General features: G+C 60.0%; 3 protein-coding genes across 11 annotated transcripts; all 3 read right to left on the bottom strand.

The window, feature by feature from the left end:
• Positions 1–206: 206 nt before the first annotated feature.
• On the bottom strand, positions 207–11646 carry PBXIP1 (PBX homeobox interacting protein 1). Of its 3 annotated transcripts, none has more exons than XM_059675003.1 (11): positions 11518–11646; positions 8491–8568; positions 6576–6702; positions 6263–6327; positions 6025–6190; positions 4534–4770; positions 4391–4414; positions 4055–4125; positions 3837–3968; positions 2068–3290; positions 207–1555 (listed from the first exon to the last, which is right to left on the bottom strand). In XM_059675003.1, exons 2-11 carry the CDS (start codon positions 8539–8541, stop codon positions 1474–1476), a joined length of 2178 nt encoding a protein of 725 aa, XP_059530986.1. In that variant the 5' UTR covers positions 8542–8568; positions 11518–11646; the 3' UTR covers positions 207–1473. The 3 variants fall into 3 exon arrangements, with proteins under 3 accessions (XP_059530986.1, XP_059530984.1, XP_059530985.1); XM_059675001.1 differs by lacking the exon at positions 11518–11646 and adding an exon at positions 11443–11466; XM_059675002.1 differs by lacking the exons at positions 4391–4414; positions 11518–11646 and adding an exon at positions 11443–11466 and having other exon boundaries at positions 4055–4142; positions 4527–4770.
• Positions 11647–12397: 751 nt separating this feature from the next.
• On the bottom strand, positions 12398–16441 carry PYGO2 (pygopus family PHD finger 2). Of its 2 annotated transcripts, none has more exons than XM_059673864.1 (3): positions 16128–16441; positions 15667–15716; positions 12398–15061 (listed from the first exon to the last, which is right to left on the bottom strand). In XM_059673864.1, exons 1-3 carry the CDS (start codon positions 16228–16230, stop codon positions 13997–13999), a joined length of 1218 nt encoding a protein of 405 aa, XP_059529847.1. In that variant the 5' UTR covers positions 16231–16441; the 3' UTR covers positions 12398–13996. The 2 variants fall into 2 exon arrangements, with proteins under 2 accessions (XP_059529847.1, XP_059529848.1); XM_059673865.1 differs by lacking the exon at positions 16128–16441 and adding an exon at positions 15848–16018.
• A 355-nt stretch (positions 16442–16796) lies between these two features.
• SHC1 (SHC adaptor protein 1) lies at positions 16797–27484 on the bottom strand. 6 transcript variants are annotated; one of them, XM_059673862.1, is made up of 13 exons: positions 27323–27484; positions 23496–23663; positions 22870–22940; positions 22255–22318; positions 21975–22094; positions 21659–21712; positions 21400–21451; positions 21091–21217; positions 19919–20117; positions 19762–19831; positions 19548–19682; positions 19165–19403; positions 16797–18381 (listed from the first exon to the last, which is right to left on the bottom strand). In XM_059673862.1, the coding sequence occupies exons 2-13, from the start codon at positions 23658–23660 to the stop codon at positions 18253–18255; spliced, it is 1425 nt and encodes a 474-aa protein (XP_059529845.1). In that variant the 5' UTR covers positions 23661–23663; positions 27323–27484; the 3' UTR covers positions 16797–18252. The 6 variants fall into 6 exon arrangements, with proteins under 6 accessions (XP_059529845.1, XP_059529846.1, XP_059529844.1 ...); XM_059673863.1 differs by lacking the exon at positions 27323–27484 and adding an exon at positions 26773–27033; XM_059673861.1 differs by lacking the exon at positions 27323–27484 and adding an exon at positions 25935–26299.
• Between the last annotated feature and the right edge of the window lie 107 nt (positions 27485–27591).

Genomic DNA, 27591 nt, shown 5'->3' with positions numbered 1-27591 from the left:
TGCATTGTTGACACTATTACAGATAATAGATGTCTCCATTCTCCCCCCTTTTCCTCCCCCCTCTCCCCCTCTCCCCCTCTCCCCCCCCCTGCTTTGGCCTATCCCCCCTCCGCCCTCCCTCTGGCCATCACCACAGTTGCTTGTGTCCATGGGTTATACCTGTATGTACTTTAGCTTGAAATAACGTTTGAGCGCCGAGTACTGGGCATTGTGCTTCCATTGCTTTATTTACTCTCTCCCCCAGCCCCCCAAACCCCTTTAATGAGGGTAAGAAACACAAGCTCCTGGAGATTAACTTGCCCAAGATCACACTCAGCCTGGATTTGAACCCACGCTCATTTTTTTCCATCTCCCAGGGTGCGGGCAAGGCAGCTGTAAGCAAATGGGGTGCTCCAGCCCAGAGGGCCTGAAGTCGTTGGGGGGCGGGGGGTAGTGTAAGGGGGCATGCGTCCCTGCGCTTAGAAACCTCCCGAGTGGCAGCGCCCCCTCCAACGGCACAGCTCCGGCAGCTCTCCTTTGTTTTGTTTTTTGTGGATTTTCAGAGAGGGAGGGAGGGAGGGAGAAAGCAAACACCCCCCACTAGAGATTGAGCCTGAAACCCGGGCCTGTGCCCTGACTGGAATCGAACCCGGAATGGAAACAGCAACCTTTTGGTGCACTGGACGATGCTCAAACAACTGAGCCACACCAGCCAGGGCTCCAACAGCTCTTTTTTTTAAAAAATCACTGATTTCAGAGAGAGGAAGGGAGAGGGAGAGAGATGAAACATCAGTGATGAGAGAGAATCATTGATCGGCTGCCTCCTCCGTGCCCCACACTGGCTTTCAAGATAGCAACCCCGGGCCTGTGCCCTGACCGGGAATCGGAGCGTGACTTCCTGGTTCATAGGTCAACACTCAGCCACCGAGCCACGCCGCCAGGCTCCAGCAGCTCTTTATTGTGATCGGAGTCTACAGTTCAAACGGGGCGGTGAGGCCGTGTGAGAAGCTGGGGAGAAAGGGGACTTCACCCTCTGGGGAGAGCTGCTTCTGAATTGACCACAACCCCTGGGGAAGCCCTGATCGTGGGCCTCCAGCCAGCAACCCTCCAACCCAGGGGGTGCGGTCAGGGGGTGGCACCCAGGCCCACGCTGGAGCAGCACACACATGAGAGGCAGGCGGAAAGCTCTTCGGCTTCAGAATCAGAATGCCACCCCACCCCCCGCCCACCCCACCCCCAAAACCAGGCTTCTCTCCCACCCCCTTTCACATTTGCCTGACAACCGGACTGCCAAGGGCGGCGGCGGCCCAGGGCCCTGGCATTTGTGTACATTTGCATAGGTAGCAAGGCAGCCCAACGAAGGCCTTTTTCTAGCAAAAGTGGCGTCAGTGCAGGGCTGGGTGACTGCGCTCCCCTCCGGGGAGGACGCCCAAGGACACCCAGGAACCAGGCGGACGGCGGCTGGAGAGTCCCCGGGAGCCGGCCGGCAGCAGCTCAGCCTCTGCGGCGGTGGCTGTGCTCCTCCCTGGGCCCCATGGGTCTGGGGCTCTGGGGGTGCTTGTCCTTCTTCCCCGACCTGTGGGGAGGGGGGGGGGGCAGGAAGAGGCCTTTAGAGGACAAGGCCATGTGATGAGAAGGGGTCCCCTGAGGAGAAGGGGGACCCCATTCCGCCTAAGGCAGCCAACACAGGCAGCCACCGCCGATCATAATGGGGGCCAGACCTGGTCTCCAGGATGCAGGCCCCGGCTGGGGAGGCAGGAAGGCGGGAGCCAGCTCCCTCACCCCCTCCTCATCCCCCCACTCCCCCACCGAGCCAGGCAAGTGTAGGTCGGACAGGACAACTGGGCAAGAAAAATCCCCAGCCCAACGGGGATCCCTCTGGTGCATATGGCAGGGTCCTGCCCTCCAAGGCAGATGGGAAAGTAGCTGGATGCCTTCGCAAGAGAAGCCAGTGGCAGGGACTAAAGGTGGAGATAAGGACTCCAACTGGAAGGCCCTGGACTCGGGACTCTCACTCCTTCACACACAGACCCCCCTTCTCCCCTTCTCTTTTGTCCCGCCTCACCCAGCACCCCCACAGCTGCCCACCTCTTCTTCAGTGCTTTGTCCCCAAAGAAGTGGCTGAAGATGAAGTCCTCAAAGTCATCCACTTCGTCGTCATCACCTGTCTGCCGTACCGCCACCTCCTCCAGGCTGTCCTCCAAGGCATCCACAAAGTCCCGAAAGCGCAGGCGGTCATGGCGGAAGATGCCATCCTCACCAAAGTAAGCAGGCGAGAGGGGCAGCTCCGTGGTCAGCTGCCCGGCCCAGGGCAGCCGCGCCAGGTAGGTCCTCAGCAGAGAGGCCAGCTCCTGCTGCCGCACCGGGGCCAGCTCCATGCCAAAGAAGGCCAGGCCCTCCTGGCGGGCACACTCATGCACGCCCGAGCAGCCCTGGGGCGCCCGGTACTTGTGCCTGGATAGCTCTGCCCAGGGTGGCAGAGGGTCATGCTGGTCTTTAGCCCCCTCCTTCCACTGAGGGTGCTTCTGCCTTTCTCCAGAGGAGTGGGGGCTCCCATTTTTCCTGGGGGGCTCCTTGGGGCCCTGCCGCTTCCCATCCTTGCCCCGCTCCTCCGCTCTTGGCTTGCCCTCCTTCCACCTCCCGGCCGGCTCCCCGTCCTCCTTGCTCCCCCAGCTCTTCTTCCTTTCCCAGCCAGACTCCTTCCTAGGCTCCCAGTGCTCAGGCTGCCGGTCCCCATGCCCGCCCCGCCTCTTCTCCTTCCCGCCCCGCTCTCTGGGACTCTGGAAGTGGGGCTCCTGACTCCCGGCCTCTGAGGCGTTGCCAGGGACCCTAGGGTGCGGGCCCCAGCTCCCCAGGCCCTGCAGCTCCCGAGCCAGCCTGTGGCCCAGCTCGGCGAGGCCAGCGTGAGCTGCGTCCCCTGGGCCTGCATCCCTCAAGCTCTGCTCCAGGTCCCGCTGCACCGACCCCAGGAGCCGCTGCTGCCTCTCCAACTCTTGCCTCAATGCCTGGGCCTCGGCCTCTAGCCGTTCCTTCTGCTCTAGGAAGCCAGCGGCCGGCTCCTGCCCCTGAGCGCCTGGCTCCTTGGTGACCTTGCCACCCTGCGGGCCTCTGCCCCAGCTGAGGCACACCCCGTCCGCTCCCCGGACGCAGGCAGCCTCCAGGCCCTGGAGGCGGGCCCGCAGCTGCTGCAGCTCCGACTCCAGGGCCCGCTGCGAGGCCTCGCCGTGCTGCAGGGCCCCTCGGAGCTGCGCATTCTCCGCTTCCAGCACTCTGGGCCGGTGCATCAGGCTCTGGAGCTCTTCCTTCTGGGCCTGGGATGGGTAGGGGGAGGGAGGGTACCACAGGAGGCTCTTTTCAGGGTGGGTCCAATGGCTTCCACCCCGATTCTGTTCAGTCTAGTGGGCAGAAGACCCTTTTATGGCTTGGGACACTCCGAGGATTTGGTCCTCGTCCTCCTCCCCATTTGCCACCTGCCCCAGACCTTGGAGTCCCCAGATCCCATCCAGGCCTGAGCTTCTGCATCCTTATAGAAGCACACACCTCTCCCATTCACCCAGTGAGAGCCAACATGTGGCTTTCCCTGCCCGTGGCAGGTTCTTAATCCTCCGCCACACAATCTCCAGGCAGGCCAGAGCAGTCATCGGAGGCGGCACATCACATGAGACGGGTAGACCAGCCCTGGCCTAAACTTGAGCATGAGGGACATCAGAGAACGAGGCAGATGGCCTGCTGCGGTGGGAAGGGAGCGGGCCCAGGTGTAAGGGTAAACAGAGGACACTTCATGTGGGAGAGGGCACTAGGACAGGCACCTGGCCGAGGGGGGCTGGCCTCACCCACCCCTTCCTACTGGTGCCCACCTGCAGCTGGGCCTGCAGCAGCCGGATGTCCTGGTTCTCCTTGGCCAGCTTATCCAGCAGGAGGGCCATGTTCTGCAGGCTGGGGACACTGTCCGGGGGCGCTGAGGCCTGCAGCTGCTGCCTTCGCCCATCCTGAGGGCAAAGGAGCCGGTGACCCACCCTGCCCCACAGCCCGGAACTCCCCCACAGGCCCACACGCGATGGACACAGTCACATACCTGACCATCCCGCATCTCATCGTCCACTGTGGCATCTGGAAAGACCTGCAGTTCCACTTCCTCCAGGGCCCCTGAGGGACAGCAAGTCCTGAGACTGGCCCCAGGGCACACAGAGAGCACGCCTCCCACACACAACCACCTCCTGCCTGGACCCACCCAGGCCTGAGGTCCAGCCAGGTCAAGGGCCATGGGCTACTCTGAACAGCTGACAAGGCCTAACTGAGCAATCCATGTCCAGCCCCAGCACCCCTACTTCTGACCCAAAGAGCCGCCCCCATCAGCCTCCCTCGGGGCTGGGAGGGGCAGACCGAACCAGCCAGGGCCCTCCCCACTCACCGCTCTCTGACTCCGAGAGGCCACCTGGGAATGGAGACAGAGCAGCTGGTGAGGCCTCAGGGGAGGGGTGGGCTGAGGTGAAGGGCAGGAGGACAGCAGAGCCCAGGGGAGAGGCTCAGGGGCCCAGGGGAGGCACCACTCACCTGAGAAGAGGAGGATCCCCAGGCCCAGCAGAACCAGGGCCCCCAGGAGGCACATGTTGAGGGAGACGCCCGGCTCCCCGCTGACACCCTCGCCTCTGGCCTGGTCCTCCACACCCAGGGGCCCCACAGGCTGAGGAGCACTGGGCTCCCACCCTCGCCGCCGGCGCCGCAGACCCTCCACGTCCGCGTCGGTGTCCTCCTCGCTGCTGGTGCAGCGGGCCGCCTCCCTGGTCCACGCTGGAGGAAGGGACGGGGACACAGGGAGAGGGGACGGGAAGGGAGGCACGGGGGGCGGTGAGCCCTGGCACACAGCAGGGCACGTGGAGACCCTGCCCCCATCTGCCTGGCATCGATGGCAGCCCCTGCCCAGCCAGGAGGTGGGAGACCGGCACTTCAGTCTGCCAACTACACGGGCAGCTCCATCCTGAAAGCACTGTCCTCCCTCATGCCCCTCCGTTCAACCCACAGCCACTCCCACCCTCCCGGGCCAGCCCTAACTGCCCACGTCTGCTCAGGCCCCCGCTCTTCCCAGTCCTAAAGGTGTGGTCTCCTGACACCCTCTCCGCTCTCGGCTCTCCTCGCTGTGCACACAGTCACCCAGGGTCTCCCCCACTCGCTGACGGCCCCCCAGAGCAGATGAACCCGTAGCGCCTGCCCGAGCCACCCTGGAGCTCCAGGTACGGACGTCTGCCTGTCCACCCTCACCCCCCACCCAGACAGGTCGACACGTAAACATCTTCACATCGCACGCCTGCATCTGCCTCGGTTCAGGAACCTCCTAAATGGCCGCGGCCCTGGCCTCTACCTCCACCCGGCCACCTTCAACAGCGATGGACTGACGCTCCTCTGCCGCACACCTTGACGCAGCCTCCTCAGCACAGGACGGGCGGCCCCCGCCCTCTGCTGAGGCTGCAGCCTGGGCCTGGAATGTTCTCCTCCTCCTCCCCCACCTACCAACAAGCCTACTTTTTGTTCCAGGCTGCACTCAGATGGCACTGCCTATGCCACCCTCTCCCCAACGATACCTGCTTCTCCTTCCCCTCAGCCTGTCCCGACTGAGCCACCTTCCTCCTCCTGTGACAGCAACTTAATAATGGCTCCTCTGCACCCCTCACAGGTCTGACTTCCACCTGGGCTCAGTCCAGTCTGCCTCTTACACAGGCCATGAGCCACCCACCAAGCGAAGAGCTGACGCACGGAAGGGACTCGGGATGAGTTGAATCCAGAGGCAAGAAAAGAGGAGGCCGAACGGCAGAGCGGAAAGAGGCGACCAGATCTCAGCCCTGCCACTCATCAGCTGTGGGACCTTGGCCACGTCACTTAGCCTCTCTGAGCCTCAGGGTGGGGCTGAGGATCACTGATATCAGCTAAGGAGGCGCCAAGCTACTGCGTCCTATGGCCTGGACCAGAGCGATGCTCAGAAGCGATGGCTACTCCCACGACCATCCCTTCTAGAAGGACAGCGCCAACGGGAGGCAAGGAGGCCCGCACCTGCACTGGGGGAGGAGGGCGGGCTCTGCTGGAAGCTCTGATCCTCCGGGTCCCGTGTGTCGGGTCCCAGGTCTGCCACCACGGGCGGCTCCTCCACGTCTTCCTGGACCACTGTGTCTCCGGAGCCAGGGGGCTCCGTGTCATGGCCATCACCTTCCAGAACGCCCTGATGGGGACACAGCCGTGAGCACCTCCTGGCCCTTCCCACTTCCTTCCCGCCGCCAGTGAAGGTCCTCACCTGGGCCTCCGTGTCCTCTGGGGGCGTGGGACCAGAATGGGCGCTTTCACTCTGGGCGAGGGTCTCTGTAGTGGAAGGAAAAGGCCCAGGAAAAACAGCCTCTCAACGCAACCTCCTCGGCAGCCCCGTGGCCCCTGCAGGCCCAGCCAGGCTGGGAGAGGCAGGACAGAGCCAGGAAGGAGTGAGGAAAGAGTGTCCCACACCGAGGTTAACGTGGGAAATAAGACTAACCAGCTCCCTTTCCCTGGTGAAATGGGAACCCGAGAACACGGAGGGGAGATGGCTGCACCCCGCCCTCAGCAAGGCCCTTTACCTGCTCCATCCAAGGTCCCAGCTAATTCTTCACCATCTTCCTGGGAGGGGCTCCAAGGGGCCAGGGGAGCTCTCTGAGGTTCTGGGTCCACCTTGGACCCTGGGCCCACCGTCTCCACGGGCAGGCTCTGGGGGAAGGAGCGAAAGCAGGAGGTGCTGCAGGGGAGGGACGACAGGACAAACCCCGGAGCATGGGGCCTTCGCCAGGGCGCCTGGGACCAGCTGCACTGCGCCGGGGCCCCAGCCCCCGACACAGGAATAGAAGACATAGAGTGACGAGCTGGTCCGAGGGGAGGCGCGGGGAGGGGTCGGCTGGCACTGCAGCGTCACAGCTCGACGTCGTGTGGGGCCCTTCCTTAACCTCACTTGTGCCTGAGAACTTCCAGAGGCTCAGTGTCTGTTACACGAAGAAGCACTGGACCCAAGCACTGGACACTGTACCAACTGCCCCCACCCAGAAGCTGGCTAGAGAGAGCCCGGGCCACCAGCACTTCCCTCCCTCCCCACAAAGGACCAGTTCTTGGTTGGCAGGTGGGAGGAGGGTAGCGAGAGAACAAAGTCCTAAGGGTCACCGCCATGTCCCCCACGCTTCCCTGCAGCGGCCCACACAACAGGCCGCCCACTTCACTTGCATCTTCTAAGCTTTTCTGGCCTTTGCGCCTCGCCCACACACCCCTCTCCCAGCAGCTGCTCGCAGAAGCCCATCCACCCCACCCCCCACCCCGCCTGCCTGTCCTCCACGGAGCTGTCAGCCTCTTCTCTCTGCACACTCCTTCTCAGCGGGCCCATCGCCCGCGTACCCCATCCATGGCTCCCGCCCTCCCTCCCGCCACAATGCCTGGCCTTGGTATGTTTCTTTGCAATTTTCAAGTCACTTTTTCTCATGGCCACCTCTGCAAGGCAAGCACCACAGCCCCCTCTTACAGGGGAGGACAGCCGGTGAAATGCCCAGCTGTCAGCAAAGGCACCCAGGAGTCTGGCTGAGTGAGAGCAGCGTGTCCGCCCTCTTTACTGGCGAGCTTGGCCGTGTGTCCTGCTCCGGCGCCATCCGAGCTCTGATCCTCACCCCCAGCTGACTCCTCCAGGGACTCCTCGCCTTCTCTCCTCCTGGCACTTCTAACACACCAAGCCACTGGGTTCGGATCCCTTTACAAACTTTCTCCGGCCACTCCGTCCTCCGTCCGGCTGGACCCTTCATCCTTCTCAGTGGCGAGAGGAGCACAGGAGTCCACTGGGTCCCTGCCCCCCCACCTACCTGCATCACAGGATCTTTAAAACACTCTCCCGCTATCGCTACCCAGCCACGCAGCGCTTCAGCCTCTGCCCAGGCAGCGCGTCCGGACTCCTTCAGACCCAGAGCCCTTCAGTGATTTCCCCTGAGGCCTGAGCGCCAGGGCCTGGCTCTCTTCACAGGTTCTCTTCTTCACAGGTTCTCTTCCCAGCTCTGCTCCTAACCTCCCTGCAACACTGACCTAGGTCGCAACCTTATCCACTGTGACCTTGGCCAAGTCACTTAACCTCTCAGAGCCTCAGGGGTGGGGCTGAGGACTCACTGATATAAGTTAAGGAGGCGCGAAGCTACTGCGTTTGTTGTTCCTCAGAGTCTCCCCAGAATGGCTCAGACCCTCTGCTCATGCTGGCCTCCCCACCAGCACTCTTCCTGCCTTCTCACAGCTCCTCACGCCGCCAGCCCTCTTTCCGGGCATGGCCCAAGTCCCGACACCTGACTCCTGGGCCCGGTTTCCTTCCCCGGCCACCAGTTCCTCTCGCAGGCGAGGAGGTGATGCAGGTGACCATCGGGACAAGGAAGGAACAGACCCAGAAGCAGCCTGATCCTGCAGGACCTCCCGCACCTCCACCCCCACCCCCACCCCCACCCCCACCCCTGGTGTGCTTCCCAGGCCTGCTTTTCCTACCTCTGAGCCGGCAAGCACCCAGCTATTGTCCGAATCTGGGCAGGAGGCCATAGTCGCTGAGGGCCTTGAGGCGGTCACCTGCAGAGAAGAGCTTCAGCAATCCTGCTCCCCCCCTCAGGGGAGGCGGATGGAGGGAGCAGCCTTGGCTGGGCTCCCAGGCTTAACGACTGGGCAGCAGCTTCCAGAACCAGCCTGGTCCCAGCTCTTCTGGACAGGATTTGCCTTGCAAATCAGAACCTGTGGACAGCCGAGGAGAAGCCTGCCTCTCCCAGGCTCCAACAGGGTCTTGGGAAACTGAACTGACCTTGAAAGGTCATGAAGCAGAGGCCTGGAAAGGCTTTGGGGAATAACCAGCCAAGTCGCTCACACTGTGGTCAGGGCAGATGAAGGCCAGAAAGTGACTGATCTGATTTGCAAAGACAAACAGCTAAGGCGAGTGAGGAGACAGGCCAGCCCGACCTTCCACCCCAGCCAGCTCCCACAGTCACTACCTTTTCTCCCAGGGCTGGAAAGAGAAAGCTCTAGAGCAGTGGTTCTCAACCTTCCTCATGCCACGACCCTTTAACACAGTTCCTCACGTGGTGGTGACCCCCAGCCATAAAATTATTTTTGTTGCTACTTCATAACTAATTTTGCTACTGTTATGAATCGTCATGTAAATATCTGATATGCAGGATGTATTTTCATTGTTACAAGTTGAACATAATTAAAGCATAGTGATTAATCACAAAAACAGTATGTAATTATATATGTGTTTTCCCATGGTCTTAGGCTACCCCTGTGAAAGGGTCGTTCGACCCCCAAAGGGATCGCGACCCACAGGTTGAGAACCGCTGCTCTAGAGCCTCATTCAGCCCTAAGTCTCCTACTCACCCACCTACTATAGACCAGTGTTGGGAACCCCTGGCCGGGTAGCTCAGCTGGTTAGAGCATCATCCTGATACACCAAGGTTGTGGGTTCCATCACATCAGGGCACATACAAGAAGCAAGCAATGAACATATAAATAAATGGAATAACAAACCAAGTTTCTCTCCCTCTCTCTTACATTAATAAATTAAAACAACACTGGCTGCACACTGGAATCACCTAAGATTCTGATCTGATTCAGTTGATAACAGAGTCAGGTTCAGGCATTTAAAAAATATATATATATATATATATATATATATATATATATATATATATATATATATAATGTTTTTATTGATGGAAGAGAGAGAGAGAAACGATGAGAAGCATCCATCGGCTGCCTCCTGCACACCCACTGTGGGATCAAGCTGGCAACCCCAGCATGTACCCTGACTGGGAATTGAACTAGCGACCTCTCAGTGCATGGAGTGATACTCAACCACCTGAGCCACACCGGCCAGGGCAACATGGACCTTTTTTAAAATCTCCCGGAACATTCTCACCTACAGGCAGCGTTGAGACTAACTGGCATAGCTTAGATCCATCTGAATTTCCCTTTAGTAAATCTTCTGTCATCCTCACTCTCCATTCTAAATTCTGTTCCCTTATTAGTAACCCCCCGTTTCATCTTAGGGAACTTGAAGGTGACTGGGAAAAAGGCTTCATGGCCACTCTCATGTATAAAGACTTTACAGTTTGCAAAAATCAGGGCTGTGGTCCTACCCCTGCTGATCTCTCTGACTTGGCAGAGTGGGAGTAGGAAGTCCCCCCAGTTTCCAAAGTCTAAAACAAAGCCGGGTAAAAAGAGAGGGACCTATCCCTTCATCCAGAGCCCAGACTGTCCCCACAGGCGGGCCAGCTGCAACTGGAACTTGGCATAAAGGTGAAGGAAGAGAAAGGCTGACCCCTCCCCAGTGTTGACCTGTGACCCTTCAGAGGAGGATAAATAACTCCTTACTGAGGAGCTAGAAGAGTGGCAAGTGGAAAAGGACTCTGTGAGGAAACCCTGGGGAGGAAAGGGAGGCTGGGGGAGACGGATGGCAGTCCTCCTCGGGAAACCACCGCTGCCCTGCCATCTGAGCAGGTGTAAGGTGCGCAGTGCCCTAACAACCTCCCGTGGCCCTCCAAGATCCAAGCCCAGGACAGATGTCTTCCCCAATGCCTATGCCTCCAGGCACACAAACCATCCCACCAGGAGACAGGAGAACGGCTGCCATGATACCAAGTCCAAAGGACACTCCTGACCAGCTTCTACAGGCGTCCGCGAGCCACCGCTGTGCAGCCTCCGGCTCTCAGGCCCCTCCTCCGCTCTTCTGTCATCACTCCCCATCCCCGGCTGCCGTGTGTGCCTACTAACAGGTGGTGGCAGGAAGGAAGTGGCAGCAGCTTGGGCTGAAGTCCCTGTTTATCCCTGGCTGTGTACCGCCTGCTCAGGTCCTCCAGAACCAAGCACCATGGCAACGAGGGTGATGTCAGACCCACTGTCTCATGGAAACCAGCAACTGGTATTTGGGTCAACAAGACAAACACTTCTGAGACTCAAACAGGAGACCTTTCTGGGACCCCGGCACTCAGGGTTCTAAGCCCTGGCATCTCTCTTGGCTGGGTTCACCCAAGATTCCAAAAGATGCCCCTGTTCTCCAAGCCAGCATCTCACTGCCTTATTAGGAGGTTCCTTCTGCGGTCTAACTCCACCCTTCCCCTCGATGTTTTCAGATCTCTTTCTTACCATCCCCCCCACCCCCTCCCTTTTCATTCAGGCAGGAGTCAACAAAATCGTCCTTTAAGGACTGGCAGAGACCTCTGCTGTTGCTAAAAGACAGCGAAAGGGGGAGCTCTCCCGCTCTGTGCAAAGCTGGGAAGCCTGGTCTAGCGCATTTCAACCCCTCCAAGAGTGGTTCCCCCAAACCTCTGGCAAAGGACCCAGGGCCACCAGTATTTGCTGAGGGACCCAGAGCAAGTTCCTGTTTTGGTCTCCATGGTCTTCCTTCTCCCCGTCCAGCAGTGACCAGCAGCTCTGCCGATCCCCGGCGGGGCCCACCCTTTGCGTTCCGCCTTCCTCTGCGCCACCCTCCGTCCCACGCAGACCTGGGGCCCTCTCCCCGCCGGGCATTACCTGATCCGGCTTTCACTTCAGCCTTCAGCTGAACTTGGTGCGGCCTCCCCTGGTTCCCAGACCCAGAAGGGAGGGGAGTCATGTGACCAGGCACCGGCCAATGGGAAGTCAGTTTCCCCGAGGGGGCGGAAACTTTTGGCCAATAGCAGCTGGAGTTGAGAGCCGGGAGGCGGGGGACAACAGGGGGCCAGTACGGCCCAGAAAGCTGGGCTTACCTCCCGGAGGGAGGCAGGAATCCCAACAAACTGAATTGTGGGCAGCCACCCCTCCTCTCCCAGTGCCCAGTGATTAGGAGGAAGACCCAGAACTGCAAGGCAAAGGGTGGCGTCTCCGAGACCACAGGGACAGGAGCCAGGTTGGTCCCAGGACAGACACAGGCAGCTGCAGGAGGGGGGAGGGGGAGTGGCGAATCGTGGGTTGGAAATAGCCCTCCGGCCGCCCTCCCCACTGGGCTCCTCTAAAAGGGGAGGGGCCTGAAAAGCACCCAAAGTATCTGCTGAGCCAGGTGTAGCCCGGTCCCCACCCTCGATGCTACACTCGACTCCTCACCCCAACAGCTGGGGTTGCAGGGTGGGCGCTAAACCCAGAAACGCTAAAGGCACTGGCTTCCCGAGGCCTCGGAGCCGGAGCTCTCTCTTGGCTCGAGGCCCGGCCCAGGAATGTGCTCAGAAAAGAAACTTTCTCTTAGCGGAGACGCAGGGCTGGGGTGGGGCACACAGGACTCTCCGCTCAGGCTCGGCAGAACCAGGGTTCGCTCCAGGGCAGACCTTCCTGCCACTCCCACCACCTGGGCCGCTCAAGGCACACATCCCCCCAGTACCCTTCCCAGTGGTGACCACAGCTCATACCAACCTTTGTGCACATCAACAGCAAGGAGTCCTTGTCTGGATTTTCACGTCGTTTTATTAATCCAACCGTACAAAAGACCCCTCCCCCCATCACATTTCTGCCACCCCTACTTTCTTCCAAACAATGGAATGAGGGCCTAAGCAGATATTTCCCCAGGAGCCACTTTACAAAATGCTGAGATGGGGGGAGGCAGCACAAAAATAGCAACAGAGAAAAGAGGGGCAAACAGAACCACAAACACAACACAAAGTTGGGGGGGGGGCTGCTCTCCGCGGCTTTAGAGTCAGGGGACACTGAGAGGCGGGCACAAAGGCCGCTGGCTCCACCTGGGCAGGCAGTGAGTTCTGCAGCAAACCCGTCTCCTCTGCACATGCTGGGGTCCAGGCGGCCACCAACTCCTCAGGCCCGCCTTCCCCACCCCCTGGGTCATGTGTGCAGGCCCCGGGTCCACCTCTGGCAGGCAGTGCTTTAACAATAAAAACAAATAAAGCCCAAAACTACGGCCGAGAGGAATGACAACTGCTAGAACGCCAGGCCCGAGAAGATGCGACCAATAGCAGGGGAAAGAGAAGCAACACCCAGGCTCTGGACGGCACTTCAGGACCTCGGCAATGAGGGTTCCTGCTGCCTCCCCCAACCACAGGCTGTGACAGGGATCCTTTTATCGGAAGAAATGAGGTATAAGGGCTCGGTGCCCTTTCAAGCTTTCCTTCAATCAAGCCAGGGAGGCGGGGGAACAAGGGCACCAGAAGTTGAAGACCAACGCGAATATGTGCAACGGATGGGCAGGGCGGGGGAGGCGGCACAACACTGAGTCCAGGCTTCCAGGACCGTCCAAACTTCAAATATTCTGGTCAGACCACATATCCCAATTTTTGGCAACAGAACATGGTCATGAGGAGAAAAGCACAAGCGAAGCTGAGAAAGGACCGGAAACTTTGGTTCCAGGGAGATCTGTCCGACAGCATCTCTTACCTACTGTCCTGAAGCCCCAAATCACCAAGAAACTGCCGTGGCCAAGAACTCTCCTGTTTCTTCAAGCTATTTGGTTCTTTGAAGGGGGAAGAGTTAAGCAGGTTTTAGAGGAGGCAGGAGAGAGCAGGAAAAGAGGAAAATCCCTTTTTATTCCCCACAGCTCTCTCCCAGAGCCCAGGGCAGGGCTACTGCAGGGATGGGAAGAGACCCAAACTCCTCTGGCGAGAAACCTTTAACGCGTGACTCCAAAAACTAAGGCTGCAGCTGCGGGGCTAGATAGGCGTGTTAGGCACAGGTGCTGGGGGCACCCATCATCTAGAGGGATGCCCCTGCCTTCCAGATCTTCCTCCAGCCTCTTTTCTCTTGCAGCCATACCCCTCGGCCTCCAGAAACATCCACCAAACAATGGCTCTGCTGGGCAGGCTTTGGTTTCCTGGATCTCTGTAGATCTCAGCGTGAAAGTTCCCAGAGCTGTGAGCGATCCAGGCTCCTGCCTGTCCAACCTCAGTTCCTCTTCTGCCCTCAGGAGACACCGCACTTCTGCTCCGGGGGATGGAAAGCCAGTGGAAACAAGGACCAAGAGCCAGACACGGAAACAGCCGCCCTGGGAGAGCAGGGAGGAACGTACGTGCTTCCCTGGGTCACCGCGCCAGCGTCACCCATCGTTGGCAGCCACCAGCTGTCCCATGCCCTCGCGGATGTAAACAGACTGGATCTCCTTGGTCTTGAGGCAGAGGTCACAGGCCCAGACGGCAGAGGCCTCGGTGGTCAGCAGTCCGTAGGCGCTCTCGGTCATGCCCGTGCACTCCCGGTGGAACCACTTCTGGCAGGAGGCCTCGCACAGAATGGCATCCTGGTCATCGTTCACCTCGCTCCGACACGCACCACACGGATACACCAGGCCCGGAGGGGGCTGGGGCCCCGAGCCCCCACCTGCCTTGCCAGGGGGTGCCAGGCTGTTGGCATCTGGAGTGCCCCCACCCCGCCCACTGCTGTTCGGGGGGAAGCTGGGCTGACTCCCATTAACAGCAGCAGCTGGGGAGCCCGTGTGGGGCTCCTGGGGAAAAGCAGTGGGCGCGGGTGGATTCAGGGGCTTCCCCCCATCCTCCACACCAGGGCCAGGAAAGCCAGGGTCCGGACCAGGGAAGGGACTTGTGTTGGGGGGCAGGCTGGGGAGCCCCTGACCAGGTCTCTGAAGAGGAGAGGGGCCAAACGGAGCCCCTGGCTGGGCAAAGCGTTGGGGGAGAGGAGGGCCCAGCTCCCCTCGGGAAGGCTGTCCCATGGTGGGCGAGATCATGGGGCCAAACCCCCCCACTGGGCCTGGCATCATCTGCCCACCAGGAGGGCTAAAGTTTTGACCCAGAGGCTGGTTGAAGGGTTGGCTGGAAAAGTTCATGTTGCCTGGGGGTGGGTAGCCAGGGCCCTGGGGGGGCATGTTGAAAGCAGGGCCCATAGCGTTGGGAGGGAAAGGGGGGTGTTGTCGACGAAGAGGCTGGGGACCCCCTCCACCTCCGGTGCCGTAGCCTGGGGGCACTTGGCCTGCCATGCCCCCTTGCACACGGAAACCTCCAAAGGGGACAGGACTGCCAAGGAATGGAGGGGCTGCGCCCCCCACCTTAGGGGCTCCGAAGTCATCCTCAAAGGGGTTGGATGCAACCAGGTGATCCACCATAGGAGTCGGGGGTGGCGCAAACTCCGTCAGATGTGAGTATGCAGGGCCCTGGTGGAACAGAGGAGGGAAAGGGGGTCATGGAGGGAAGCGCAGAGCTAAACCAGAACACCAGAAACGCACTCCACATTTTGGAGGCTGGCTCTAGCCAGCCCAGCTCTAAAAATCAAGACGGACCTTAGAATGCAACAGAGACGCAGAAGGCGCAGCACACTGTGCCAACTGCACTGTGAAAACAGGCGGGACGAGGCTGGACTCCCAGCCCTGACACTGGAGAACCTCAAGACCCTGGAGCAAGTATTTAACTTTCTTAAGCCTCACACGCCTCATCTGTACAACAACTTCCCACCTCCCCACACTCACACTGCTGGAGCACTCCAGCACGAGCCCTGGCGCCCAGAGGGTAAGTGGCCGGTGTGAGGGCACCAGGACAGGAAAAATGGGAGAAGAGTCTGGCCCTGGCTGATGGGATCTTCGGGCAAATCATCTCATCCTCCGCCCCTGACAAAGGTGTTATGAAGCTGAAGGAGAGGACCAGACACAGAGCGAGAGAGAGAACTTTCTCTTCTCCCCGGACCGACCAGGACACAGACGTCGGAGTGACAGCGTGCAGGGCGGGGCGCCGGGAGCCCTCCCGCCCACCAACCACCACGCACCTGAGTATTTGACTTCCTTCGCTTCTTTTCGGGGCTCTTCATTTGCAAACCTGGACGAGCAGCACAAGGCAAACACAAACAGGTTTCCCTGGGGCTCCCGACCCCCCTTCTCCCAGCCGTGCTCGGAGGAACTCCCCAACTTCACCTGCGCTTGCTTATTACCCAACAAGTAAACACTAACAAAGGTGTAACGTGAACAGTAAATCGTGTTCCCACTCTCGGCTGCTTCTTCCTTCACAGGAGACGTCCCCTCTCTCGAAAGCTCCGATTTCCAGGCGGCTCCGGAATTCCAAACCCTAGGGCCCTCGATCTGACACCTGCCCCGACCCCTGGAGGGCTTCACCCCCCATCTTCTCAGGCCCCTCGGCCTGAGGACCCCCGTCTCCCCACCCGCCCAGCCTTTCCCCGAGGCCCCCACGTCCCGGGCTTCTCCAGCCCGCGGCCCTCCTCCGCGCTCTCACCGGCCTTGCCCTGCTTCCTCCCGGTGCTGGGCGGCGCGGGGGGCGGCGCGGGACCACCGCCTCCCTCCAGCTTGTCCGGTGGGGGCGGCGCCGAGGCGGCCATGGAGCGGGGGACCGGGTCAGCGGCGGCGGGAGACGGACGCGCCCTCGGGTCGCACCATCGCCCGGAAAGGGTGTCGGGGGCAGCCCAGCCCCCGCGCGGCGGCCACCCAGAGGGCGGCGAGGGGCAGGCGCCGAGCCGGAGCGCCCACTCGCCTTCCACCCGGCCTGCCTGCCCGCCCGCGGCCGCAGCCACCGGAACCGGAAGTCGGCCGGCCGCCTCCTATGAGCCGGCTGGGGAGGCGGGGCCTGGGCTAGCCCCTCCCAGCGCGCCGCGGGGGGCGGGGGGGCGCCGTACCACTGCTCCACCCGGGCGGGCAGGCGGGAGCGGCCGCCGCCCCCTCCCACGACCGCCGCCGAAGGGCGCATGCCCGGGACCGCGGTGCCCACTGCAAACTCGCACGTCGCCCCGGACGGTGGTCCCCAAGGTGCCGCCCGGCCACCCTCCCGGCGCACCCGTACTCGCGGGCGATCGCCAGCTCCAGCGAGGCCAGGCGGGTCTCGCTGCCCCGACTCTCCGCCACGGAGGGCCCCCGGCGAACTACAGGTAGCGACAGTGACAGACCGAGGTAGAAGAAATACGGACTTTAATGAAGATTCCTTCCCTTTGGTATGAGTGAGGCCGGTGCAAACAGCTAAACAAAAAGGAGGCGCAGGTCCAGACAGCCAGCTCGCCCTTGGGCCGGGCTGGAGGCTTCCAAGTCGCAGTGGCCTTCCCAGAGTCGCCCTAGGTCTTCAGTAACTGCAGGTGTCAAGTCCCCCCACCCCACCGACCCTGAAACAGGCCGTTCAGCCCAACATCCCGGCAGCCGGCAGCCTCGGTGAGAGCTCCCCACGGACTTCTGACCTGGGTCTCCCAGAAAAGGCAATGCTGCCGACCCCAAATGCCGCACAGGCTGGGCTGAGGAAATGCCAGTAGTTGGAAAAGGGCTTTGAAAAGTCCAGGAGGTGATGTATAAATGTCATCGGTTACCAACCTTTTGTGCTCAAGAATAAGCCATAGTAAACAAATTAGGAAAGTAAATCTACAGCCCTAAAAAATATGCATAAAAAATAAATGCAGATCCAAATCTACAGATGGTATTCGGGGATTGTCTACTGCTTTTGAGTCTCAATGCCCGTTCCTGCCTCCACAAAATCTACCTCGGAGAGCTAACAGTTCGGGAGCCCAAATTCAGTCATCACCCCACCACCCTAGCACAGGGAGGCAGCGTGGAGGCTACGGAAGGGCTGCACTTTGGCTGTAGAATATAACATGCATGCAACATGGAGGGGGTGGGGTGAACAACATGTCTATACAAACCCCTGGGGACAAAGGCCCCGGCCAGGAGGCACTGAGCAAAGAAGGGGTCCATCTCCCCCGTGGCCGGGCGGGGAGCTCTGAGGCAATCTGTAAAGGGGGCATATGCCCAGGGAGAGGGAACAGCTGCCACTCCTGCTTCTGTTCTCCCAACCTAAACTGGAGGGATGCTGAGGAAGGAGAAGACAGGGTCCCAGAAGCCAGGGGATCAGCACCCCTATCCTTGGCCTCAGGGGCCCAAGAACTCTGCATAAAATATCTTCAGAACTAGGAGATGGTCAAAGGCACAAAGTTTAAACACTGGGAAGGGAGGGCTGTTGAGAGGGGCTGGAGTACCCTGAGCCCAGGGGTAGACCAGAGGTGTGATTTGTTGCTTGTTTCCTGGAAGGGTGACTGCCTGTCATCACAGGACATTTTCCATTACGAGGCACACGGCCCAGGCCTTGAGCACCCACCTTCCTGAGGAAGGGGCTATCAGGTTGGCACAGGAAAGGCCCTGGGAAGGGGCCACTCTAGGTTAATACTTTGGTGAGGTTTGGGAGAAGTAGGATTCTACCCCAGGCTCCTGACTCAAACCCTCTCCCTGAGCTGGATGCTAAACCCAGTGTCCACACTACCCCCAGCTCCTACACAAGGCCAAGCTCACAGAACACTCCAAATGAGGTCCTGAAGTCAGGGGATAGTGGACGGGTTGAAGGGAGTTTTCCGGCAAGCACCTGGGACGGATCACAATTTCCGTTCCACCGGCTGCTGTAGACACAGTTCGCTGCCCGCAGAGATGATGGGCAAGTGATTGTCCATGTGGTAACTGATGAGGTGACTGACGCTCTCGAAGCGGTGATCCTTTGTCCGAACCTGGGAAGGAAGAGAGTCCATTCAGGTGAAGAGTCAAATTAAGAACTTGGCCCCCGAGCCTGAAGAAGCTGCAATATTCAGGAAGGTTGAGGAGAAAAAGATGGCAGGGGTGGGAGGACTGTCCCTCCTGATCATTGATGCTTTTCTAGAAAAAGAAGTTAGAGAGGGTCGTGAATGGGAAGGCCGGGAACTGGGAAAAGGCCGAGAGGACATCAGAAATTAGGAGGGATAGCTACTGCTCCCGTGACCGGGAGCAAGGCGGCAAGTCTCAGTGCAGAATACACAGCACAAAAAAGGATGTGGAAAGGAGGCCGAGAATGCTGTAGAAGAGACCAAGTTATGGGGGACGGGGGAGCAGCAGAAAACAGGCAGCACCCTGGTCTGAGCCCCAAGTCGAGGAGGGAAGGAGCCCCTGGCTCCACTTGTAAGAGGAGACATGGAGTGTCTAGCCTGTAGCCATTGACACTGAGCACAACCTCTCCAGGATGGTTACCTCATTTGTCAAAAAAAGGGGGGGCTCAAGTGAGATAAGCACCTTCTAACTCCCCTGGGCATAGTTTATAGTTTGCAGATTTGAGGATTGGCCAGGACTGAAGGGAACACAGCTCATGGTCAGGAATGTGAAGGGGAAAGAGCCCTCAGCCGCTGGATGGGGGACGCCAGGCCCATTGAGAGCGGGGAGGACCACACAGAGGTGCCCCGCGGGGAAAATCTAGGAAGTAATAAGGGAAGGAATAGGGCTGCACAGGAGGGCCCCACCACCCATGCCCCTGCCACACTCACCACACCCTCAGGGTCCACCAGCAGCAGGTGCTTGGGCTGCCCGCTCTGCAGGCCAGTGAGCACGTACTGGCCAGGCGTGGTCGTGCTTTCCCGCACCAGGAAGTCCCCGTTGAGCTGCAGCAGGGCCTCAGCCTCCCGCCGGTTCAGCTTTCCATGGAACCAGGGCTCCCCTCGGAGCTGCTCAGCCATGGCCACTGACTGGGGAGGTGGAGGCACCCGAAGGGCATCTTCAAAAGGCTCTGGGGGTGCAGAGAGAGGACTAGGAGAGGCAGCTGGCACAACACGTGTCCAGAACCAGAACCCTCAGGGAGGGGAGGCCAGGAAGGAAAGAGCGGAAGAGGAACCAAGTAGAAAGGCAGGATATGGAATGGAGAAGCACTCACTCATGTCAAAGAGGTCTCGGGGCGCACTGCCATTGACAGCAAGATTGGGGGGCCCAGCCCCGCCCCCTGCTTGCCGGGCCTTGTCCAGGTTCTGGATGTTGACATAGGAGGGGTCATCAAAGAGCTCTCTGCCTGCTGAGGAAAGAGAGGTTTTCAGGGACCTCAGCCCTGCCTCCTGCACCCCTGGCTCTGGCTCTCTCAGCCCCTTCCATACCTGGGCAGGGTGGCAGAGGTGGCATCTGCTTGTGGACTTCTGGGTCTCCCCCTGCAGGCTGCCCCACAGGCTGAAGGAACAAAAATAAGGTGAAACCAGAGGCCCTAACCAGCCACTCCTATCCCAGGCCCAGTCCACCTCTATCAAAGCAACTTACCAGCGTAGCTCCCAGGTGGCTGGGGTTCTGGGCACTGGGCAGAGTGGGTCGAGCAGGCCCCTGGGGGGCTCCTTCCCGAAGCCTCATGTCCACCACCCCCCCAAGAGGGGGTTCCTTCCCCGGGAAGTCATTATAGTATTGATGATCAGGTGGCTCTTCCTCCTCCTCATCCCAAGCTGAGCCATCAAAGCCAGCCATCCTGAGAGGAGGAACAGCAGGGAGTGAGGAATGTGGGTGGGAGGACGGAGGGAGGGGAAAGAAACCATGGCCATGTATTAGGACTTCCTTCGAGGTAGGCCCTAGGCTGAGTGTTTTATATGATCATTTCATCCTCACCTCATCTCTATAAGGTAGGATTTCCTTTCCCAGTTTTTAAAAAACATATTCTTTTATTGACTTCAGAGAGGGAGAGGGAGATAGAAACATCAATGATGAGAGAGAATCATTGAGCGGCTGCCTCCTGCACGCCCCACACCAGGGAGAGAGCCCACAACCTAGCATGTGATCTCCTGGTTCATAGGCTGATGCTCAACCACTGAGCCACGCCTCATTTATAGATGCGGAAAATGAGGGTCGGAGGTGAAAAGATTTGCTCAAGGTCTCCCACTGAAAGGTGGCTCACCTGATGCAAATTCAGATTTGACTTTAAAGTTCGTGCCTCTGACCATTACACTGTCTCCTAAGAGGGAGGAGAAACACTAAGCAGCAAGGGGAGGGGGTGCTCCAGAATATTTTAATCTCCTCTGCTAAATACCTGCTGGCCGGAGGAAAGGTGAGGAACTCAGGAAAGAGCCACCCTCCCTCACGCAAACTTTCAGAGGCTTCTAGGGGAAGGAAAACAAAGAACTAAGCATGGGGAAACAGCAAGAAAGAGGGACAGGCCAGATACGAGGCCGCTGGCAATGAAAAGCCCATCTAGCCAGGGACCGGCTACCACAGGAAGCCCTGGGCTACAGCTCCACACGGGGACAGGAGGGGAGAGCTGGCCCTGCAGCAGGCAGGGCCTGAAAGGCTTTGCTGAGAGCCACAGGAAGCTTAAGAATAGCAGGAAGTGGGAAGCGGGGGGCACACAGGTTATTTCCTTCCCTGACCCACTCTGCGCTCCAGTGTGGGAATAGAGGACCTACTGTCCCAATCCTGGTCTGGGGCCCTGCGCCCTCCTCCCCGCTCACCTGTCATGGGGGGTGACCAGCTTGGGCGGGTTCCTGAGGTATTGTTTGAACCGTAGCTCGAAGGCCTGGCCGATGGTGCTGATGACGTCCTGAGCAAGCCCATCGGGACACTCCAGGATGTGGCAGGCTGGGGGCACGCAGAGACTGTCGGTGAGCTCTGAGGCGGGGTGCTGGGAGGAGGTGCAGACAAGAGCCCTCCTCCTCCTCCTCCTCCTCCTCCTCCTCAGGAGCCCCGGCTTAGCTCCCCCTGATCCTGCTCACCTGCCTCATGAAAGCGGGCCCCGCCCAGCGCTCCCCACCATGCCTCACCTCTCTGATTCACCGGGTCTTTGGCAACATAGGCGACATACTCAGCTGTGTCCTGGAGGGAGAGAGTGTCAGAAGAGGCCAGTTAGCTAAATCTGACAGCCCCGCCTCACTCCTGGCCCCTAAATGCCAGTCCTTTTCAGGTATCGCCTCCATCTAGCATGCCCGCCTCCATCTAGCATGCCCGTTTCTCTGGCCAGTACCTTCCCAATCCCTGTCCCTTCCTCTTCTCCCACCACTGTTGCTCTGCTCCCCCACTCACCGGGTCCCCGCCGGACGCAAATGAGATAGATTGCATGTGATGGTTGGCGATGATCTGAGGGTTAGGGCAGGGGATGGAGAAGGAAGGGAATGAGGTGTCAGGCAGCCTCGGGGCTCACCTGAGCGCCCCCCACCCCTGGCCCAGAACCTCGGAGACTCATTCTCATCCTTTTGACGTCTTGCCCTGTGTCCTCCTAATCACCCCCTTCCCCACTGTCCTGCTGCTCCCAAGCCTTCTCTCCTTTCTCACCCTCACAGCCAGGCCCCGCTCAGCCCTCCCATCAGTGTCTCTGGTCCCTCTGCCCAGCCCCGCCAACCTGTTTGCAGTCTGCGGCCATGAGGTTGAGGCTGCTGGTGGAGACGGTGAGAGTGATTGGCATTCCAGCAAATTTCAGGTTACTCCTCCCCAGAATGGAACTGAGTGGGCGGCTACAGGGCTAAGGAAGTACCCAAGGGTCTCAGAAGACGGGGGTTCCCAGCCCCCAGAAACCCCCACACTCCTGCCTTTTGGCTTTCTCCCCGCGGGTCCCATCCTTGCCGTCGCCCTGCCCTTCCACAGCTCCCAGAAGCATCCCTCACCCCCTCGACCCCACCTACCTTTCTCCTTCTCGAAGCCCCCTTAGCACCTGGCACAGCCTCACACACCAGGCTGATGGCCTCCCTGGGGAAAGAGGGGTGCTCAGACCGCGAGCCGGCCTCTCCCTCCGCTGGGGCTGCCATGGGGCCGGGGAGGGGGAGGGGAGGGGAGGGCCAGGCCAGACTCCAGGGGCGCTCCAGGCTCTTTGTCGTGGTGGATTGAATTAAGGGCCTTTAATATTTGATGACACCGAGAGACCGCTTCCTGGCTGATTGGGTTAGGGCCTCGGTAGGCTGGCCCCACCCCCTTCCAGCTACCCAATGTCCCACTCCCTTCCCAAAGGCAGCAGCAACCTTCCATCTACCCCCATTTTCTACTCGAGCCCCAGCTGCCAGCTGCCTCTGCCACCTCCTCCCACAACTCCCAAGGCTGGATGAGTAAGAAGGATCCAGGCCAGAGCTGCCTCTTTTCATTCAGACGTGGACTCATTCCCCTAACTTCCTCTCAATCCCCTTTACCACCCAGAGATAAACCATCACTCACACCATCAGCCAGGGACCCACCCCACCCCCCCCACCCCACCCCACCCCCGCACCAGCGCCAGGAGGCCCACATTCTGCCCCCTCCCCACTGACCTGGTGACCTGAGTCCGGGTGTTGAAGTCCAGGGCACGCATGGATTGCAGGACCTCCACACAGCCCATGTACTGAGGGGAGGAACGGAGGGTTACCAGCCAGCCGCCCCATCCCCTTCCCAAAGGGCCCCAGGATTGTTCTCTACAGGGTCCCTAAGGGAAGTAAAGATGAATACGTTCTGCCACAGCCCACGCCATGCAAGACACCAGGGAATGAGCAGAGGGGAAGGGGCAAGCCGGGAGGACCTCACGCCGCTGGGAAGGGAACTGGGAGGGATGGGCGCTGGGTGGGATGGAGTGACATCTCTAGAAAAGGGGGAGGAGACTGGAGGGAACAATCAAGAGCCACTCATTCCAACACTTTCTAAGGGCCTCCCAGGGGCTGGGCATTGTGCTAGGCATGGCAGGGGGTGCGGGCGGGGGTGGGGTGGGGGAGCCACCAGAAGGAAGGGGGACCCAGGCCGAGCTGGAAGGGCCTGCAGAATCAGAGAAGGAGCAAGACAGGGTTCGGAAAAAGGCCACTGAAACCAAGCGAGTTGCTGGGGACGAGCAGGAAGAGAGAGATTCCGGCAAAGCTAGAGTGGGCAGAGGGGCTGGAGCGGCCTGGGAGGGGGGACGTTCACTCACCCGAACCAAGTAGGAAACCCCGGGTCCCATGACTTTGTCGTTAGGATGCAGCCAGCCCCGCGTGGGCTTATTGACAAAGCTCCCGTGGCGGGTCCACTCCTCGCCCCCCAGCTGGCCCCCTTCCACCCGAGTCCTGCGCCCGCCGCCTCCACTCAGCTTGTTCATGTCCTGGAGGGGGGGCAGGGGGCCTGAGTCTGGCACGGCTGCCCCGGCGATGCCCTCCCCGTCCTCGGCCACCCTGCCTGGCTCCCCCCTGGGCCCCGGGCGCGCCCCCGCCGGGCTGGCCAGCTTCAGGGTGCTCATCCGGGGGAAGAAGGAGCACAGGGTGGTGGGACTGTCGTCCCCAGACTGAGGTGGCAGGATGGGCCCCAGGGAGGAGGCTGATGGGGACGGCAGCTCCTCCGGCGGGCTGGACCCTGACGCCCCCTCCTCCAGCGATGACAGAGACTCATTCCGGAGGGGGTTGTACTTGGGCTTGGGGGGCAGGAGATCCATGGCTGGAGTGAGAGGGAGGCTGCAGCCCAGCCCGGCCCCCCTGCCGGTCAGGGCAAGGGGGCCAGGCAGGGGGCATCCCCAGGCCCTTAGCCCGAGCGGCCCTTTATGGCCCAGGGACCTCAGGGGTCCTGGGAAGGAAGAGGGACAGTGGCTCCGATGCCTCTGGCTCCCCCAGTTCAGACACAGACAGTTTCAAGCCCCATCCCCGCCCAGCGTGGAGCCTCTTCTCTGGCTGAGAGAGGAGCAGGCTGGACCCAGAGCTGCCAGGCTCCTCCCCCAGGGCGGGGACTACGGGGAGAGGCCAATCCCGAAGACACTGCTGACTCACAGGCTCGGAGGGGCTGGGCCCCCACCACGGCCCCCAGCCAGAACTCGTGCAGAGGCAGAGCAGCCCTCGCCCACCCCACCCCCGCACAAACAACTAGTATCTGGGGAAGAGTCAGGTGGGGGTGGGGGGGAAGAGTCAGGTGGGGGTGGGAGGGAAGGGCGAGAAGGAAGGAGGGGAAGAGGAGGTCTGGCCCAGTCCAAACCGGACAAGGGCAGGCCAGAGGGAGCAGGAAGCTGAGGGAGGGAAGGGGAGGAATGAGGGAGGAAACAGAGGCAGCTGGGGTGGAAAAGGGAGGAGATCCCAGAGCTCAGCATTTCCCTTCCTGTGAGATTGAACACAAGCCCCCACCCCCACCCCACCCCCATCACAAAGTGGGGTGGTAGCCCCAGGGAGCCAGGGCCATTAGCACCCTCCGCTAGACAGCTGTGAACTGGAGTAAAGAAACGGGGAGAGGAGCCCTAGCTGGGCGGATATGTTGGCTGGAGCATCGTCCCAGTCAGGGCACAGACCCAGGCCAGGCACATACAGGAGACGACCGGTCAATGTTTCTAACACCGATGTTTTTCTCTCTCCCTCCCTTCTTCTCTAAAATCAATAAAAATTTGATGAAATGGGGAGAGGAGCCCGCTGGGTAGCTGAGTTGGTTAGCGCATCGTCCCAATACACCAAGGTTTTGGTCAGGACACATACAAGCAGCAACCAATGAATGCATAAATAGTGGAACAAAAAAACACGATGTTCTCTCTCTCTCTCTCTCTCTCTCTCTCTCTCTCTCTCTCTCTCTCTCTCTCTCCGCCCCCCCTTCCCTCCCTTTCTCTCTCTAAATCAATAAATTTTAAAAAAAGAAATGGGGAAAGGAAGAAGATGGTCCCAGAGGAAGGGCACAGCTGGTGAGGCACGGGGAGAGGAGCTGGAGCCGAGGGCGGGCTGGTGGCACTACGATGCCAGGAACAGCAGCCCACAGACGAGCACTGTCCTGCCCCCTTTCCACAGGCCTGGTTAGCAAAGCCAGCTGTCCAGGGTAGAAGGGGGGGCAGGGCACTGGCTCCAAGGTCAGCTCCCCCTCCGTTTGCGGGGAGGACCGGTGAGGGCCCATGTGCCCACCAGGGGACACAGTTCCTCTCATACCCAGGGCACAGTCTGGCTGGAGGAGGGGGGAGCGTGAAACGGAGGCCATGAAGCGACAGGGGGGCAGAAGACAAACTATGCCGAGTACAGGAGAAAGGAGTGCCAGGAGAAGACGGGCCGAGGCTGGACACGGGGAACCCATCCCAAACCCACTCTTCCCACCCCCAGCTTCCTGCCACAGCGCTGCGTGAGGGGGCCATAGAGGAAGCTGGAAAGTGACCCAAGAGGAAGCAGTAAAATCCATATACCCCCTGAGCTCACCTCGGAATTACCTATCCTTAAATTACTTCAGCAGATTAAAGTATGCAGATAACCATGGGATGTGCTAAGCTCCGTCACCTCCCCCCGCCCTCAGCAGAGGAGAGCTGGCATGGCCTCCCCCACTCGGGAGAAGGGATTCTCTCCGTCTGCTTCCCGAGGCTCAGCGCCCGGGCATCCAGAGCACGAGGAAAGGGTTCTGCCACCACCTCACACACGCAAACACACACCGGGGTGTCTTCATCTTTAGAGACGGGCATCCTGCAGACGCCTGCGGCACCCACAGGCGGCGAGTGACCGACAGGTGTGGGCATTTGGGGGCAAAGTAAGAGGAGATGGGGCTCCTTCTGCACAGAAAGCAAGGAGACTGTCCGCGGGCGGGCGACTGGGTGTGGGGAGAAGCGGCATGCGCCTGCCCAGCCCAGCAGGGAGGAGGAGGAGGCAAGAGCGGGAAGTAGCAGGAAATGTGGAAAGCCTCAGGAATGTTTCCAGAAAGGAAGGCTGGGCAAGCGGGACCAGAAGGAATGCCCAGACAAGAACTCTGGTTAGGGGGAGGGTCAGAGCCAGAGCAGTGGTGGAGGCTGAGCAGAACCCCTAAAAAAAAAAATTAAACAGCAAAAAGGTCACTGCCCCCTACAACCCCGCTCCACCCCAACCAAGACACCGTTTTCTGATGGTGGAAAACTTTCGCTCCTGTCACAGTCAAATCAGTGCCCTACCCAAACCCCCGGGAACAGGTATGAGACAGAACGGCTGGTCCTGGGATGGGTGGGTCCTGGGGAGGGGAGCTCAGGGAGTGGGGCAGAAGTCTGAGCAAGCCTCCCGCCCCGCTCCTGCCAAACCCCAAGCCCAGCCCCCCTCGGGGAGCCACCCTTGGAAGGGGGTTCAGGAAAGGAAAAGGGCTGTCTCTACGCTCACTCCTCAGACCCAGAGGTGGAAACTCTGCTTCCCACCTGGTGGGTGGAGCATGCGGGAAAACTGAGCCCAAAGCCCGAGAGAGAAAGGAAACAGGGAAACGTGAGCAGATGGAGTTTGTGGGGTTGAAGGCAAAGCTTCTGAGGTGAAGACCTGGGTTCCACAAGGATAAATCTCCCGAGGGAGGGCAGTCCTACGGCCCGTGCTTTGGAGACTTCTAGGAGGCCAGGCTCTGGGCGATCCGACGTGGACTAAGGAAGGGGCGGGGCTGCTAGAAGGGCCGAGCCTCTAGGAAGGCGTGGTTCCGCCAATTCGAAGTCTGTGGTGCTTTGGGCAGGGTTCTGCCCTTTCGGGAGAGAGGCTTTTTGGTGGGCAGCTGTGAGCCAGCAGAGAACCGTCGCGCTGAGGCGGAGTTTCGGGGAATCGGAAGGACTAACGTGGAGTTTCGTGGAGTGGGGCTGGAAAGCACGTCTAGGGTGGGACTTCCAGGAAAGCTGGGCGACAGGGTGGGGTCGGGGACAATAAGTAGAAAACCAGACAGGGTTCAGGGATAAAAAGCCCCCCGAGGCTGGGAGGTGGGACTTCCGGGGAGGGGGTCTTAGGGGGCGGGGCTTATGAATGAAGACCGGAAGTAGGGTCCCGGGAGAGGGGTTCCGGGGTGGAGGAGTGGGTCACCTAAGGAGGAAAAAAAGTCCCCACTTACCAGGGCCTCATGGAGTCTCCGCACCGCACCGCGGGATGATTTGGTTCTGGATCACGCCAGTGCCTCCTTAGGTCGCTGCTCCAACTTTCTCCCCGGGAAGGCCTCCCTGGAGAAACTTTATTGCACTCACTTCCGGCCTCGCTAACCCCTGACCCTCTACCCCACCGTCCCTCCTTCGCCCGTCCCACTTTCCGGGATCAGCCAATGGCAGTGCGGGAACGCTCACAGAAGCCGTTCTAGCCAATAAGAGGCCTATTTTTTACCTAAGC

The sequence above is a fragment of the Myotis daubentonii genome, chromosome 18, assembly GCF_963259705.1.
Source record: "Myotis daubentonii chromosome 18, mMyoDau2.1, whole genome shotgun sequence".
NCBI lineage: Eukaryota > Metazoa > Chordata > Mammalia > Chiroptera > Vespertilionidae > Myotis > Myotis daubentonii.
The sequence above is the reverse complement of the archived record's forward strand: the minus strand, read 5'-3'. Positions and strand labels throughout refer to the sequence as shown.

What these genes read in the sequence shown, in the direction of transcription:
- PBXIP1 (XM_059675003.1), bottom strand. Translation starts at nt 8,541, where the DNA reads ATGGCCTCCTGCCCAGATTCGGACAATAGCTGGGTGCTTGCCGGCTCA. An exon ending in TGCTGCAGGCCCAGCTGCAG is followed by an intron (nt 3,291 to 3,836) that starts GTGGGCACCAGT and finishes TACCCATCCCAG; the next exon opens with GCCCAGAAGGAAGAGCTCCA. An exon ending in GACAAAGCACTGAAGAAGAG is followed by an intron (nt 1,556 to 2,067) that starts GTGGGCAGCTGT and finishes CCCTCCCCACAG; the next exon opens with GTCGGGGAAGAAGGACAAGC.
- PYGO2 (XM_059673864.1), bottom strand. Translation starts at nt 16,230, where the DNA reads ATGGCCGCCTCGGCGCCGCCCCCACCGGACAAGCTGGAGGGAGGCGGT. An exon ending in GAGGAAGCAGGGCAAGGCCG is followed by an intron (nt 15,717 to 16,127) that starts GTGAGAGCGCGG and finishes CTGCTCGTCCAG; the next exon opens with GTTTGCAAATGAAGAGCCCC. An exon ending in GAAGGAAGTCAAATACTCAG is followed by an intron (nt 15,062 to 15,666) that starts GTGCGTGGTGGT and finishes CTGTTCCACCAG; the next exon opens with GGCCCTGCATACTCACATCT.
- SHC1 (XM_059673857.1), bottom strand. Translation starts at nt 23,990, where the DNA reads ATGGATCTCCTGCCCCCCAAGCCCAAGTACAACCCCCTCCGGAATGAG. An exon ending in GGGCTTCGAGAAGGAGAAAG is followed by an intron (nt 22,095 to 22,254) that starts GTAGGTGGGGTC and finishes GTACTTCCTTAG; the next exon opens with CCCTGTAGCCGCCCACTCAG. An exon ending in CCGAGACCTCTTTGACATGA is followed by an intron (nt 19,404 to 19,547) that starts GTGAGTGCTTCT and finishes CTGCACCCCCAG; the next exon opens with AGCCTTTTGAAGATGCCCTT.